We start from the raw sequence: 16069 nt of genomic DNA, 5'->3' as shown, positions 1-16069 counted from the left end.
AAAAAGTAAGTTCTTCCATGTGTATATTTGCTGTGTAGAGGGTATAAATTAATTTGGCTGGCCGGGCTGGTATGTTTATTAACTTGGATCTTTTTAATTTTGCCATTGAGGAATGAACTGCTTCTTTTTGAATGGTTTCTCATCTTATAAATACAGGAATTATAATTAACTTCAGCCAGCATCTTTACAATGTTGTTTGCTTTTGATTTGGGGTTTATACATACAATTTGCACCACAACAAGTTAATCTCAGGGACACAAAATTGGTCTTCTTCCTAAGCAGTATGATGACTGAACATTCCTCTGCTGTTTAGAAAGACCAAAATGGAGCATTAATGCAGCTAAATATTGTACCCAAGACTGATTTAGACTTTAATTAATCAAAAAATCTCATTCAAAAGTTATTTGTTTAATTTTTGTATCCTTTTTATTGTAGATATAATGAAGGAGTCAATAATCATGTTGCGTGATTTATCAAAATATGATATGTATAAAACAATTAACAAAAAACATCTTTAAAAATTATCTTTTTAAACCATACAAAAAAAGTCCAGATAAATTCAGAATTAAATCAAATATAATTCTAAAATACCTTGGAAGTAAATTACCTTCCACATATACTGTACAGAGACAATAACACATAGGAGTAAAAATATACAGGCTTTCAATAGTGAGTTCTTTTTAGTGGTTTAAATGATACATAATTTAGTATTATTGAAAAACTTGAGAAGAGCCAATCAAAAAGTGCTATGAGACAAAAAATACTATTGTAAAATACATTGTAAAGCTAATTTTTGGTTGGGAGAAACGAGCCAACAAATAAATTTGGAAAATCAATTTTTTAAACATTTACCACTGGAGAAATAAAAAAATAAAAAAACATTTGGAACAAAAAGAAATTCAGAATACTGAAGTAAAAAGAGAAACATTAAAAAAAAAAAAAACTCAGAACACAATAGACCAATATATACATCAATAATGCAGTGTAAAAAAAAAGCAAAAAACGGGAGTTGTGTTTTAGTCTTTGATGTATGAATTTGTTTAAACATACAAATTGTTACACATTTCTTTAAATTATGCGGGTTACATTTTCTATAGTATGGATTTAAGCCTACACTCAGAACAAGTATATTTTGTGTTATTTAAGAACAGAGGCCATAAAAGTAATAGCAGTGTAGATTTTAGGTCAACCTGAAAAAGAGGATGCAATTAAAATAGACTTTACCAATCAGCATCCAGCAGAAGACCTTCACAGACAGAATTTCTCTTTTTTTTCTACAACAGGCTTTTAATTATTTATTTTTTTGTATAGTAAATATTGTGGAAGCTTATATTTGTGATTGCCATCATATCACAAATCAACATTCACTCAAACTCATGCAATAATTGAAAAATATATTCCAATAGAATGAATGTCATTCAGTTGTTTTATTTCTTGTGCTTTGTTTCAGCATTAGCCAATGTTGGAAGTCAAATAAATTAAATACAAATGGAGATAGTATAGAGAAGGTAACCAATATATTAATAAATCTACAGTATGTATTATCTGCACCAAAATTACTGTTTTGGTAACTGTAGTTCTCAGCAAGGTCTCCTTGCGGAATTTGCACTTTATTTGCTGTATTGTGAATCAGCTGAACAGTTTTGTTTTAGGTTACCCTATAATCAGTCTGTGGTTAAATCAGTGAACAGCCTGTAGACCAGTTTTTCCACAGTTTCAGGTGTCAGAGCTGGGCCGTCCTGCTGGAACACACTGAAGGTTTGTGTTAAAGTACTGAAAGATCTGGTTTGAACATTTCTGCTTTTATCTTTATGTTTGCTTTACTTACTTTACTTTAAGTTTTACATAGTCTTATAAAAAAAATTAAGCATCAATTTGAATTTAAATAGCATAAAAATATTGATATCATGGAGTTTCATAATTGCAAATTCTAAATTTTGTTGATTTCTCAATACTTTAAGACCCAACCAAATAACTGATTAAACACTAATATATTAAACACTAATGAAAAGGATGAGTAGCTCTAAGGGCTTTATATCATTGTATGAGGTAGGATTATTTTCACCCTTTAATGTTGTTGTTTGCAAAAGATATCTGAGATATGCCGGTGAAGATTCTTAGTCATCCAGGTCATAGTCATTCAAAAAAAGTGAAAAACAAACCACTGGACTTAGCTTTCCAAGTTTTAAGACGTTTCACTTCCCATTCAGAAAGCTTTTTCAATTCAAAATGACTGGATTAGAATTGAGTTCCACGCTTTATAGAATAGCCCAACAAAGCCTTGTTATGGCTTGGAAAACATGCAAATTGAACCGTAAAAACAGGTAATCCTGCAATACTTGATACTGGCCTGTGCCTCTGAAAAGGCGAGATGTTTTGGTCCCCTAGATTTATGCAGCAGAACAATAATATTATATATCATCATAAGATCGTTGGTAAGCCTAAAACTATTAAAAACATTTTGCTTTCTTTTTTTTTATAACATGTTTGTTTTGACTGGAGGCAATTGTGATGTGGATCAATCAGTCCAAGTCACAACTGGAATCTCAAAGACAATCTTTGGAGGAAGCTAAAGACTGGCTTAGAATGATATCAAAGGGCCACAGTCCTACCACATTTTAATATGTCCTTTGTCCAATTTATTTCCGTACTGTGCTTCCATTAGTCAAGTTCTAATATCCTGAATTATTGATTTAATCATGTTTTAGCTGAGACCAAAATTTCCCAGACACAAGCCCTCATAAATAGTTTGACACCTAGTTTTACGAGAGTGTGAGCAATGAGTCATAACATTTTAAAGACTTGAAGTTAACATTTAAGAAAATGTACATAAACACTGATCAATAATCATTATTACACTTAATCTTAATTTTAAAATCTGAGTAATCCAGGAGCTAGCTAGCTTCACAGACAGACAGACAGACAGACAGACAGACAGACAGACAGACAGACAGATAGATAGATAGATAGATAGATAGATAGATAGATAGATAGATAGATAGATAGATAGATAGATAGATTGATTGATTGATTGATTGATTGATTGATCAAACTATAGATGACCTCAGAATTTTGCCCTCTGTACTGTTTGGATGCTCTACTGTACGAAGTGTGGACAAGTCTGTAAACGAGCGAAATGCTTCAGGGTTTGATTCTTTCTTTACTGTTTCAGGTGGTACAACCTTCACTGGAGTGCAGAGATGTTTCAGCCTCTGTATTGAGAAAAACAGCAGAATGCAATTTCAATATTTGATTTGGTCATTTATGACAAAAACAAATAATGACAACAGATGCAATATTGGAATTGCCTTCCCTATTAAATATGGAGCAAATATTGAAAAATAAATTATAGAAAAAGTTTTCTCTATAAAGCAAGGGATGAATGTGTTTACCAGTTATTTGTTAACTAGCAAAATAAATGATTTTTAGCATCAAACACAGTGTTTTTGTGTAAATATATTTACCTGCTTAAGTGTTCCTGGAGTGACAATTACAACATACAGCATCCAAAGTGGAACAAGCAACGTCGAAGAAAGAGTGAAGAATAGTCCCAAGGCGTATCCCCACCATGGGTATTCATACGTGTTGTTAAATTTTAGAGGCGTATGTTTGATCACAGAGAACAGAAACGTGAACTAAAAAAGGAAAAAAACAAAACCGGGGGGCGGAAAAAAAATGCTTGTCAATTTAGGACGCCATCTGAGAGCTTAAAAACTTAACAAATTAACAAAGTGTAAAAAATTGTTGAACCACCATAGGATCCTCACTTTAAAAAGACAGCTGAAAGTATAGGACAAAAGCTGTTTTTATACACCTACTTCATAATAAACACTTCCAAGAGAGCAGCATATTTTGCCATATAAGATATAAAATAAAAATTTTGGGGGAACTAAACATGCTGTAGTTTAAGAAGATATTTATACTGCACCCATACAGCATTTATGGTTTGAATATAGATATGGAAATCTAAAACATGAAGTATTACATGATAAGCTACATGTTCTGCTGTACATCCTGAAGATTTCAAGGCTTCACATTTTTCTGAAAGGTAGGTTTTTAAATAGGGCTTTTCTGCAGAAAGGGACACACTTTAAAGTCAAGTTCTATGTAGTCAGTGATAGACCTTCATATTGCCTTTATACAGGAACGTTTACAAGTTATTTTGGAATGTTCTTTTTAGGTATAAATTTCTTAAAGGGGAAGCCAAAGTCAAAGGTCAAACCTTTAACACTTTTTCGCTTTTTTTATTTGTTACGTTTAACTGAAACTAATACTAACCACTTGCAAAACCGAGGAACATGCTTTGCATCTTATTTTTGTTATCATAAATATCCAGGTTTTTCATCATAAGTATATCTTTGCTGGAGGGACTGTATCGGCACTTCCTGCTGTCTTAGCAAATGAGTGCTGCAGAGAGACAAGCTGAGAAACTGCAAGTATTGTGTGACAGGCCAGGGGTCGGCAACCTGCGGCTCCAGAGCCGCATGTGGCTCTTTAGTGCCCCCCTTGCGGCTCCCTGGAGCTTTTTCAAAAATTTATGAATTTTTTTTTGGTTAGTTTATTTTAATTTGGTGTGCAGGAGGTCAAACAGACATTTATTATGTTTTCCAATGCTGTAACCATTTATATATTAAATAAATTAAAACAATATATGTAAACACTTTTTCAACGAAAATGTGCATCATGACCATAGAGATCAGTGGTCAAAGTATGCAACACATGTCAGCGCAGTGCCAGGCAAAGAAAGCGGCGGGTGTGTCTTGGGCCATGGATCCCAAGGGGAAAAAAGGAAGATACCTGATAAGAACAGGGGATTCAAAGAAGAATGAACTAAATAATTTGCCTTTATTTTCAGTGCAGAAGGATTGCCTACATTTTTGCTCTGGCACGAGAATTTGTCAAATAATAAAAATAGTAATTTGGAAAGGCATATACAGGGAAGGCTAAATATGCAACCGATCACAAATCGCAACAAAACGCAACAAAACTTAAACAGTGTTGCGAAGGGTGGTGTAGCGGCGCACGGTGAATTCCATGCGGTGAGAGTGTTCACTGCTCATCCCTCACCTCATGCTACTATGTGGCATTTGCTGCAGGATTAACATTTAATCATGGATGCTGATTATATATTTAAGCCCACGTAGTCCTTATTTTATAGTGGTCTAATACACTTAGAGCCCATGTTGCCATACAAGGCTTTTATATAGGGTTGGGAATTGATAAGATTTTCACGATTCCGATTCCGTTACCGATTCTGTGAAACAATTCAATTCCTTATCGATTCTCTTATCAATTCCGTGAAACAATGAACTTGGTAAGTGCACAGTGACATTCGTCTACCTTCGACTGGGACATTCTCTTTCTGCCTGCCTCAGCGAAAAACAGAAGGCAGTGAACAGGAGCTGCCAGCCTCTGAGCCAGCCAGGCTACCCCTCTCGTCACAGTTTTTCTCTAAATATGTGTACTTGTGCATTCTCATGTGCTCGTGTACTCATGAAACGTCATCAACCACAGCTCCAGTACTGTTCCAATTTACAAGAACAGCAGACTGAGTACAGACAAAAGTCCCTGGATGTTTTTACCTCGCCCCTCCCTATTTATGTATCAGAGCAGACTTGTCCGTTCTTGAGATTGACAGCTATCCCTGCATGCACTGTTGCAGCAGCAGTTTTCAATGGAGCGCTCCATTGAAAGTTAAAAGTTCTCTTTTCTGTTGCTGTTGTTCAATAAAGGTACGTTTTAAGATCATTTGAGGCGAGAATGTTAAACTTTAAAGCATCATTATATGGTCAATTTACCGCTTTAATGCGTAATTTTAGAAAAAAATTCCGAAGTTGCGAGGACCGTGGCAACCAGTGGAGCTCCGAGGGTAATGGCAGCCAGGGCTAATTGCAGCTTGTCCGCAGCTGCCCTCTCTCGGCATAGCCGTGTGTGAATGAAACGCTGGCTCTGATGGTGATTTATTTTTGTTTTATTTGGCAAAATGTTAATCTAATTTGTGTTTATCTGATTGTGTTCATTATTATTGAATAAATGAAAAAAAGTCGTAATTTATTATCTTCTAGAGACTATTAATAACAGGAGGTGAAATGCAGCTCTAGATAAGCCGGGCATGTGGTTACGTTCCGAGTACGCTTCTGCTGCAACAGACCCATATTTATGCTGCATGCTCCCATTCTTACCAAGTCCATACTTTCCTGTGTTCTTCTTAAGAACATACTTGGTGAGGACACAAGTCTGTTTCGCAGGACGTTTCTCAATTCACTAAAACTCGCGTTTTAGTGAATTGAGAAACGGCCCTAGGCTCTGGTGCTGCCTGGAACTGTTAAGAGAACCGTTAAGCGAGCTGCCAAACGGTGCCATGGAATTGGAACACGCTTTCCCATCCCTACTTTTATAAGACTTAGGTTTTTGCGGCTCCTGACAGAGTTGTTTTTTTGTGTTTTTTGTACAATATGGCTCTTTGAGCAGTTTGGGTTGCTGACCCCTGTTCTAGGCCACAAAGAATAAACAGTTTGGTAGTTGTTGCATGCCTGCCAGGCTGTTTGTTTTTCTTTCCCCTCCCCCCTCCCCTTTGCTTCTACACAGGTAGCAGAAGCTGGGATCCATCCCTGATTTTCCTTTTCTAACATTCACTTGGTCTCTGAATTTTTTTGTGGCTGTCAAGTTACTTCCCTCTCTCCCCAGTAAAGGGGGGGGGGAGCCGTAACAGTGGTAAGAAGGAAGTCAAACCTGGTTTAAGTAAGTTTTACATACTTAAATTACTAGTATGTGTATATAAAAATGTTGTATCTTAAATATTTCTTCTTACAAGGACATACTGTGTGACATCTACTAAATTAATAGGCTTGAATAGCTCTGTCGCAATTACTTCAATAAGGTTATGATCTACTTGTATGTAACTCGCTATCAACTCTATTAGCATGCTAAAGCTTGTAGGCACAGAAGATTAATTGATGCCACATATAACATTATCAACACTTACAGTACAGATAGCTGGTGTGAAGTATTTCCAGCAATATTTCATGAAAGACCAGGGGCGATAACCAATCATATCCTGTATATTATCGTAGTGTTGTTCTGCACCTAAAACAATGAATAATTTTTATTGTGATTACATGTAGTTAAATGCATAGAGGCATTGCAAAACTAGATTAAAATAAATAATATATATCACATACCATAAACCCATCCAATACAGACGGACTGAAGAATAGCAAAAAATAAAAGTGTCATCCCACTGCAGGCATAGTAGTCAAACAGCTGGAAAACATAAAGGCCTCCCTGCAAAACAAAGCAAATACTTCACTGGAAAAATGTAAGCAATTATGATTATTATCATTATTAGTAGGGCTGCATGGTGCAACACTTTGTAGCATTGCTGCATTACAGCAAGAATGTGCCAGCTTGGATTCCGGCCCTGGGGGCCTTTCTGAATAGAGTTTGCAGCCTCTCCCCGTGTATGCATGGGTTCTTTCTGGGTATTCTGGCTTGCTCCCACAGTCTGAAAAATATGACTGTTAATTGGCATCACTAAATTGTCCTTAAGTGTGACTTTATTTGTGTGGGTGTGCATGGTTGTGTGTCTTTGTGTTTCCCTGCGACAGACCGGCAACCTGTCCAGGGTAAACCCCGCCTCTCTCCCACATGCTGCCAGTGATAAGCACCGGCCCCACTACAACCCTGATGGAATATATGGGAGAGGATCGATGAATATTATTATTAATTTCTATATTTACCCCTCCAAGGGTATATATAACTTTAAACATACTTAATCAATTGCAGCATTGTTGCATCATCACTATCATTACATAATCATTTGGAGCATTACAGTCCTGCATGAAAGTCCCAGAAAATGACACATAATTTATTGATTGATGGATGGATGGATGGATGGATGGATGGATGGATGGATGGACGGACGGACGGACGGACGGACGGACGGACAGACAGGCATAAGAACACACATTCTTAATTGTGGTTAAAAAAACTTACCTCAGTTACCATCACCAGACCAACCAGGATACCGCCTGCACAAATGCCGAGAAGTAGAAGTCTACGTCGGCGGGTTTTTTGAAAGAAGGAGGGAAACATGTCGGAGATGGTTGTAACCAAGGACTCCTGATACACAAACTGTTATGAAAAGAGATATTTATTTTTGGTGGGATTATAACTTAGAATGCTTTTATTTACCAACATCTATTTTGTAGTGTTTCCTACCTCACTATCTAATCCCAAGAAGACGATCATAACAAAGAAGAATATTGCCCAAAGCTGAGGTAGGGGCATTAATGCCACAGCTCGAGGATAAGCAATAAATGCCAAGCCTGGACCTGCAAGATTATATCAGATTAGTTCTCACAGATGGAGCACAACAATATTACACTGCAACTGTTTAAACATGAATCATCAACTTTCAATACCTGATTCAGCTACCATTGAAATTTCCACATTCTGCTCTTTTGCCATGAAACCAAGAACAGAGAAAATTGCAAAGCCAGCTACAAAGCTGGTTAAGCTGTTTAAGAGGCATAGGTAAATACAGTCCCTGTTTGAAAGATAGACAAATATCAAGAAAATACCTTACTGGACACTGTCATAAGAGTTGAGTATAAGTAGTGAGGGAAAAAACATGCACAAATACCTGTAACAGTTGTTGCTGTATTTGTTGTAACTTCCCAAAGATGTCAGAACACCTGTGCAAACTCCATAGGAGTAGAAAATCTGGCTGCCTGCATCCATCCATACCTGGAAATATAAATTATGTGATTATAGTTTTTGAACCTGAATGTACAACACTCATATTATTTATATTTGAAAATGTATACTCAACCCTGTAAAAATGCCAAAAGAAATAATCTTAGAAAAATTTCCACCTTCTCTGTGCCCAGTACCCTGTATAGCTCCAACGGAAACGAACTGAAATCTTCCAAGTGGTAAAATACAGAACAAAATGACTAAGTTGATATGATTGCACAAGAGCACACACCCTCTTATAGATGGAAATTAATGTTTGTTAAGCATTTGTCACCATATTGAGGCTCATACTATATAAGGGTCAGTGAGAACATACCTGTTGTTAAGGATGAAAAGTATGACTATGATTAACAATAAATAAGGTGTGGACTTTTCCTGATATGTTCTTAGTTGCATCAGACAGCAAAACTGAGAGCTTCCGTGCAAATTTCAAGATAATATATATTTGAAAAAGAAAGTCAAAGGGGCATTACTGTGAACTGGATGTCAATTCCAAATTTAAAAAAAGACAAAAAGAAAATTGGTCCAGGAGTCTATCTGTCTTGTACATATGACAACAAAGACCTGCATTCAGGAAACTGTTCGACATACGAGTTTGCATTGCAGCAAAACATGTAGACTTTTACTAGAAAGTTTATGATCAGAAGGGAATATATTTTTAAGCATGAATACGACTAAAAGCATACATACAAATCCAAAAATAGCTTCACTATGAGACGATAACTAAGATTCTCAGTGGTCAAGCCCAGAGCTATAGCCAATAAAGAACAATGAGGTATTCCAAAGAGAGTTGTGCTGTTATTACCCTGAATATCAAAGATTACATTGGCGTATGAAGCAAGAGTCTGTCCTGCAACCAGAGGGTTGCCAGTTTGATCCCCCACTCCATCCGTCTCAGTTGTTATGTCCTTTGGAAAGACTTCACCCACTTGCCTTCTGACAGTGGTCAGAGTACCCGGAGGTGCCTGTTTACAGTAGCCTTGCTTTTGTCAGTGCGCAACATGACAGCAGTGGCTACAAAAAAACTTATCACAATAAGGGTAAGAATGTGTGAGAGGCTGACTGTAGTGTGAAATATTTTAGAATGTCTAGACTTGAAAATGTGCTATATCAGTACAGTCCATTTCATTGTAAATTATTGTGACCATCGTATACAACAAATTTCGTAATTTTTTATTTGTAAAATCTTCGACGGTGCTATCCGTCTTCAAAAAGCTTTCCTATATCCTTTTTAACATTCCTGTGCAACTTGCACTTCTGCATTACACACTTGACATTTTTTTAATCTATGTATTTCAAATACTTGTACACACTGTAAGTAGCACTGTACCATCAAGCCAATTATTTATAGGTGTTAAGCACTTCTTGGAATTAAGCTTTTCCTTGATGGTATTGTAATAAAACTGAAAAGTAGATCCAACAAAGTGTTAGTTTGAGGGTTTGAATACCTATAGTTATGTTATTTAACTTCATTTATTTATTACCTGTGCACTAAGAGAATGTTTAACTCATTGGTACAAATACTGGGTTATATTAAAGGTGTAAAATCTTCTAAACTTCTTTATCTTGGACCGTAACATTTTTTTTTGATTATGTGTGATAGACCAACAAAAAGTGGTGTATAACTGTGAAGTGGGCGGTATGATTTACATTATTTAGAAAGGTTTGACAGATAGTCTAAAATCATCGTTGTGTACTAGCTTTCAGTCCAATGAACCAATGCATTATAGAAGTAAATACACCAGCAAGGAGTTCGGTAGGATTTTCTACATATAGTTTCTTAGCAGTCTCTCTCTCACTTCAATAACAAGTAGAGTATCATTTTAATTTGCTTTAAAATATGCTAAACCAAGTATTCGCTGAATATGTCTTAGTAGACAAAAAACTACGTTTTATACATTACCTGTGGGTCAGCGAGGCGGGATGGGTCAGGGTAGAGGTAGAAAACGATTCCATCTTTGGCTCCTGGTAAAGTCAGACCACGGACAAGCAACACTGCTAGCATCACGTATGGAAATGTAGCTGTGAAGTAAACCACCTAATGCGCAAAGATTGAAGTGACTGTGAGGACAAGTTAAGACAAAATCAGAAATTAGAGGTTATCTCTTGGACCTGGTCTCTACCTTTCCTGTAGTTTTAACTCCATTCCAGACACAGAAATAACACAACACCCAAGCAAGAAGCAGACATAGTGCCAGATCCCAACGAACACTTCCAATGTTATCGATCCCATCTGACAGCCCCAGGATTCTCCTCCTGCAACAGACTTTGTTCAGTAACGCACAGAAATCAAAGGATTAGAATAATAATCCACTTCCTGACACTTACTCCCAAAACTGAACCACTGAAGATGTTGTGTTCGTGTACAGGTGCAGAGAAGATGTGTCATTCTGACCGTGCTCAAAACAAGCATCTTCCAAGAAAGCAGAGATGTGGGGATAAGCGAACGAAATTAGCGTATACTTAAGAGATCCTGAAAGTCTGCTTTTTACCTGTGTTCCAGCTGTTGTTGCAGCTGACCCATGGCAGCTCAGCTCTGAAGGATGAAAACAGGTAGAGAAAAGTCCAGGCCAAAATCACAATATAGTATACCCCAGTGTACAAGACGACCACTTGGCTTCCATATCCCAAGCCTGCAGAGAGATGGGGCGTCTTTACAATTCCAAGGTGTGAAATACATTGAATTAAAAAAAATAAATAAACATTAGCGGACTTGAGAACCAGTTAGAGTGCTTTGTAAGAGCATTTATACTGCTTTTTACACATTTAATTTCACATCACCCACAATTTCTAGGATATTTGACCAAGATGTTTAGTATATGTGTGTCCATAATTATAAAGAAGAAAATTGAAAATGATAAATTTTGCATCTTTTCATAAATAAAAACTAAAATGCATGTGTTCGCATTTTGAATTTCAACTCTACTAGCTTGATTCTGCATTCTCTTAAAATGTTTAGCACATACCTTCAAAAAGAGGGCATATTTTCCTCCAACATGTTATTCCACCCTGGCTGGTGAACTGACCCAAAGATGTTTCAAGGAAGAAGAGGGGGATGCCACAGGTGAACAAGAATATAATATAGGGAATGAAGAAAACCCCTTCAAAGCAAGTATGTTGGTGATTAGTACCTCAGTCAACAAAATATATATATATATATATATATATTCTACAACTTTTTTAGCACTTACATTATCAACAAAGTTTAATGCACATATTTTATTGAGAAATGCTCCACAGAAACCTATAAAATCTTAATTAAATCCAGTGTTGGGATCCTGAGGCTTGCCCACCAGAGGGCGCCGAGGATCCTCTTCTGTTATATGTTTTCTGTTAGGGACTGGGGTTACTGTTGGGATCTGGAGATCTACCATCTGTCTCCAGCAGAGAGCGCTGTGGGTCTCCTGGGCTGGAGCCTCTAGCACACCTGAAGCTCATCAACCCATCAGGAGACCTTTCTACATAAGCAGCAGTCAGACCTTTCTTCGACGCCGCAGTGTTGACCAAGTTTGGTTAGCAAACTCAATCCTCTGTTTATCTAGTGAATTCCAGTGGGCTCTATAGAGAAACTGGATTCTAACCTGCCTCTGTCTTCTTTGCTCACAGATAGCCTGACTGAAGTCTGAAGCTCTGGATGAGCTTCACCTGGAAACCTGCCTGCCTGCCCTAGGAAGCTAAACCTGAAGATCTCAGTCTGGATTCCTCCTTCAGCTCTCAGGGAAGAGCTAGGAAACTGAACCTGAAGGTCTCAGTCTGGATTCCTCCTTCAGCTCTCAGGGAAGAGCTAGAAAACTAAACCCAAGTCTGAGACTCTCTAGTCAGAAGCTAGACACTGCTGCTGCTGCCGAGTTCTCTGCTACTTTCACATTCTCTGGACCCAACCGGTTTCCCCTCTCAAGGATCAGTCAGAACCTCTTCAAGGTATCATCAGAATTCAACTTATTTTGTCAAACCATCTAACTGCCTGGCTAACCAAACTCTCACCTCTTCAGATATCTGTGAAACCAGTCCCGGACCTGCACCAGAACCAGTCCTCATTAATGCTGTGTATTTTCCTTAATAAACATTGTTAAATTTTCCTCTGTCTCCAGTTTAGTGTTCTGCAGGTGGGTTAAATTTCTTAGCCAATCATGACATCCAGAAGTAATGGGGCCTCCATGCAATAGAAAAATTGGCCAGGTTTGATGTAACCTTGCTTTTTTTTTTTTTTTGGCAGCATTGGCTTTAATTTACAGCCTTTCATAAAATAGTTTAAGATATTCAGCAAAGGCACTGATCAGGAACGATTTACTGAATGTTTGTTTTTTTGAGGACTAAACATCTCTGTATATGAATGTCATGCTCTGTGGTTACAGCATACATCACCACAATATAGTGCTCTTATTAAAAACATATAAAGATGGTCTGATTGGTAGACACTACGAAAACAGTTTTGGGAAAGAAGGGCTGTTTTTTAATGATGTCAGTCATTTGAACATGTCAGCCAACGATGTGTTTCAAAAAGAACAAATGCAGTAGAACAATTGAAGGAGAACATCAATGTTCTCTATGCTATGTTCTCTCCTGCTTCATAGCTACTTGCCGACTCGGCTCTGTAACCACTTTTCATTGTATTTTTGAGACATAACACTGGCAAAACTTCAACTCCTAATATTAATCACATAAATCCAGTTGCTGTATGTTTTATTTTATAACAAAAATTTCAGGAAGTTGATCCAAGATGTACAGCTATTTTCGACAAAACAATTACCTCCTCCATTTTTGTAGCAAAGGTAGGGAAATCTCCAAACGTTTCCAAGACCCACAATGTGTCCAGCCACTGCCAAGATGAACTCCATTTTCGTAGCCCACTGGTCCCTCACGTGAGTTTTTGGCTCAGTTCTGTCAATCTGTGTTTTATTTTTCTCTTGGGTGAATTCTTTTTGGTCCATTTTAACCTTAATCAAGATCAAATGAGCACAGGTTCTACAATATTAGACACAGCAATTACCAGTTAAATACAGATAACAAACTCAACACTTTGTAATGCATTAACATTCAGTTTAGCATTTTTTAACAGTCAAAATCAAAAATAAACCAACAACCCAAAAGAAAATGGACAGTTAGTTTACTATTTGTGTTATTAATTGCATTTTATTCCTCTTCTGTTCTTTAGAGAATGTAGCTACTGTGCTAAGAAGAAAAAAAAAATGAAAAGCCAGTATGTGTTATATACCTGAACTTTAGAGGTCTAAATCAACATAGAGCTACAAACATGATCTATATGTACAGTACATCATATTTGAGTTGTTTGTTATATTTGTATCCATTAGTTTTTTTTGGTTTTTATTTAATTGTCATGTAATATCTTTATAAAAAAAAAACCTATGTGTCTTACTTTGAGTGGAAGAAGTCCTTTCCTGTCTCTTCAGAAGATCAAATGCCTGCTACTGTATAAGACCTGGGCTATGCAAGGTTTTTGAAGGGAGTGGCCACTGAGACAAACACAACCTATTTTCTAAGAACCAATAGAAACTAGAGTTACATTTACAGTGGTCTGTGACTGTTTTGTCTAGATAAAGAAGATAATCACCTCAGGCACTGTGCAGGGCTTCAAATTTATCTCAGGGGCTACAGGCCTTAGATGTAGCACATTTGTTCCCCCTCATGCAATTCTTTAAAATACAAAGAACTGAGTCTATTTGCACTTTCTTGTTAGTTGGTTGTTAGACTTGTTTCACTTTGACTAAAGATTTGTAAAGTTAGCTCTGTACTTTCCTAAGGAAGATACATTTTAATTAAATACATGTGTCAAAAGGCTGAACCTGAAAGCTTTCTGAGAAGTATTTCCCTTTATGTTTTGTGTTGCACAGTATATCCAGGTATTTAGAGCAATACTAGGAATTTTTCCTTGAAATTCATGCAGAGATGAAACAATCTAATTACAAGATATACAGTTCCAAAAAAAATGACAGAAATAACTTTTAGGAAAGTCTTAAAGCTACAAAATCCCTTTAAATGGTTGTATGATGACAAAACATTTGCATCTCTATCTTAATGGTATATATATATGTTTAATTTCTTAAGCTTGGCAAACAAATAATGCTTTATATGGAGTACTGATGCGTGAATGATATTAAAAATGCCATTTTATTCTGATTGCTAATAGAATAATATATTTGTGCTGAAATAAACTATTTTAAGGATTATTGTAATATTACCCAGTTGTGTTCCCTTTATCTTGGCTAAAATATCTTTAAAAAGATATCAACATACAGTATATTAAATTAAGGGAAATATGCAAAGTCTTTATACCCTGCTGTGGTTCATAATATGATAACAATAAAACATTAAAGACAGATTTGTTTTTTATTTTTATTTGTTTATTGGCGTTTATTGCATTTTATCAATTATTTCAACTGCAAAGTTTTTCATGTTAAGAAAGCTTTCAAAAAATTACACTCTTTTCTAGAAGTTTTTATACCATAACAAGTGGTTGTTTCTCATTTCCAAAACTACATCCCCTTATTTTTAAATTGGATTAAAAAAATAGAATTATATCTAGAATTATATCTAGAAATAGAAATATTAGTGCCAAGTTTTTTTGTCACTGAACTTCAGATTTGAACAATTAAAGACATACTTTCTGTTTACCACTAGAGGGCAGTATTTCACATAACCTTTGACATTTGGGCCATGGGAACCTGTGACTATCTCCAGCATTTACTGGGCAAGATTTATGCCTTGGTTTATTCACCAGCCCATTAGGGCAACAGAGAGACACATGGGACAAATAACAGAGAATACACACTCATTCTGTGCTTAAGAATAATGTAGATTGACCATATATGTCATCAGTAATTCTTTTAGACTGCAGGAGGAAGAGTATCAGAGTAGAAACCAGTTATAGAAAAAAACCTCATGTTATAAGATTCAAACCAAGGACCTTGCTACTAGTTAATGGTTTGACTGCTACACAGAGATGGGTAGTATCAAGTTAAATTTACTTTAGTCATTTTTTGAAAAACAAAGCACTTTGAGGAGTAGTTTTGCAGCATTGTACTTTTTAGTTTTACTAGAGTAAATATATGGTTAAGTACTCTTACTTGAGTAAAATTCCTTGCCACTCCATCTATTGTGTGTAACTTCATTTAATCAAAACAAGGCTTATTGGTTAAATGTTATTTTCCATCTGCTACGTCTGTCCTCTCATTTGGAGGTTGAGTGTAATTTAACCTACGCGACTTAACCTAAACACTGTAACTATTGATTTTGGAAATTTTATAACTCAAAAAATGTTCTGTTGTTATGATCAGGGGTAGTCAGTAGATCA

The 16069-nt window shown here is 36.3% G+C and overlaps 1 protein-coding gene across 1 annotated transcript; it reads right to left on the bottom strand.

Annotated features, from left to right (window-relative positions):
• Positions 1–2950: 2950 nt before the first annotated feature.
• On the bottom strand, positions 2951–14156 carry LOC107101917 (sodium- and chloride-dependent GABA transporter 2-like). Its single transcript, XM_015401006.1, has 15 exons — positions 14135–14156; positions 13508–13694; positions 11724–11858; positions 11250–11390; positions 11086–11170; positions 10881–11013; positions 10661–10795; positions 8645–8748; positions 8424–8548; positions 8221–8333; positions 7996–8133; positions 7182–7284; positions 6986–7086; positions 3465–3635; positions 2951–3212 (listed from the first exon to the last, which is right to left on the bottom strand). The coding sequence occupies exons 2-15, from the start codon at positions 13686–13688 to the stop codon at positions 3048–3050; spliced, it is 1830 nt and encodes a 609-aa protein (XP_015256492.1). The 5' UTR covers positions 13689–13694; positions 14135–14156; the 3' UTR covers positions 2951–3047.
• Between the last annotated feature and the right edge of the window lie 1913 nt (positions 14157–16069).

Source organism: Cyprinodon variegatus, unplaced genomic scaffold, assembly GCF_000732505.1.
Source record: "Cyprinodon variegatus isolate N-32 unplaced genomic scaffold, C_variegatus-1.0 Scaffold1172, whole genome shotgun sequence".
NCBI lineage: Eukaryota > Metazoa > Chordata > Actinopteri > Cyprinodontiformes > Cyprinodontidae > Cyprinodon > Cyprinodon variegatus.
The sequence above is the reverse complement of the archived record's forward strand: the minus strand, read 5'-3'. Positions and strand labels throughout refer to the sequence as shown.

Bases quoted from the DNA above. Each gene is read 5' to 3' on its own strand.
- LOC107101917 (XM_015401006.1), bottom strand. From the start codon at position 13,688: ATGGACCAAAAAGAATTCACCCAAGAGAAAAATAAAACACAGATTGAC. The intron at 11,859-13,507 runs GTAATTGTTTTG...CTTGCTTTGAAG, and splicing joins TTGCTACAAAAATGGAGGAG to GGGTTTTCTTCATTCCCTAT. The intron at 8,549-8,644 runs GTATTTGTGCAT...TCTTTCAAACAG, and splicing joins TACAGCAACAACTGTTACAG to GGACTGTATTTACCTATGCC.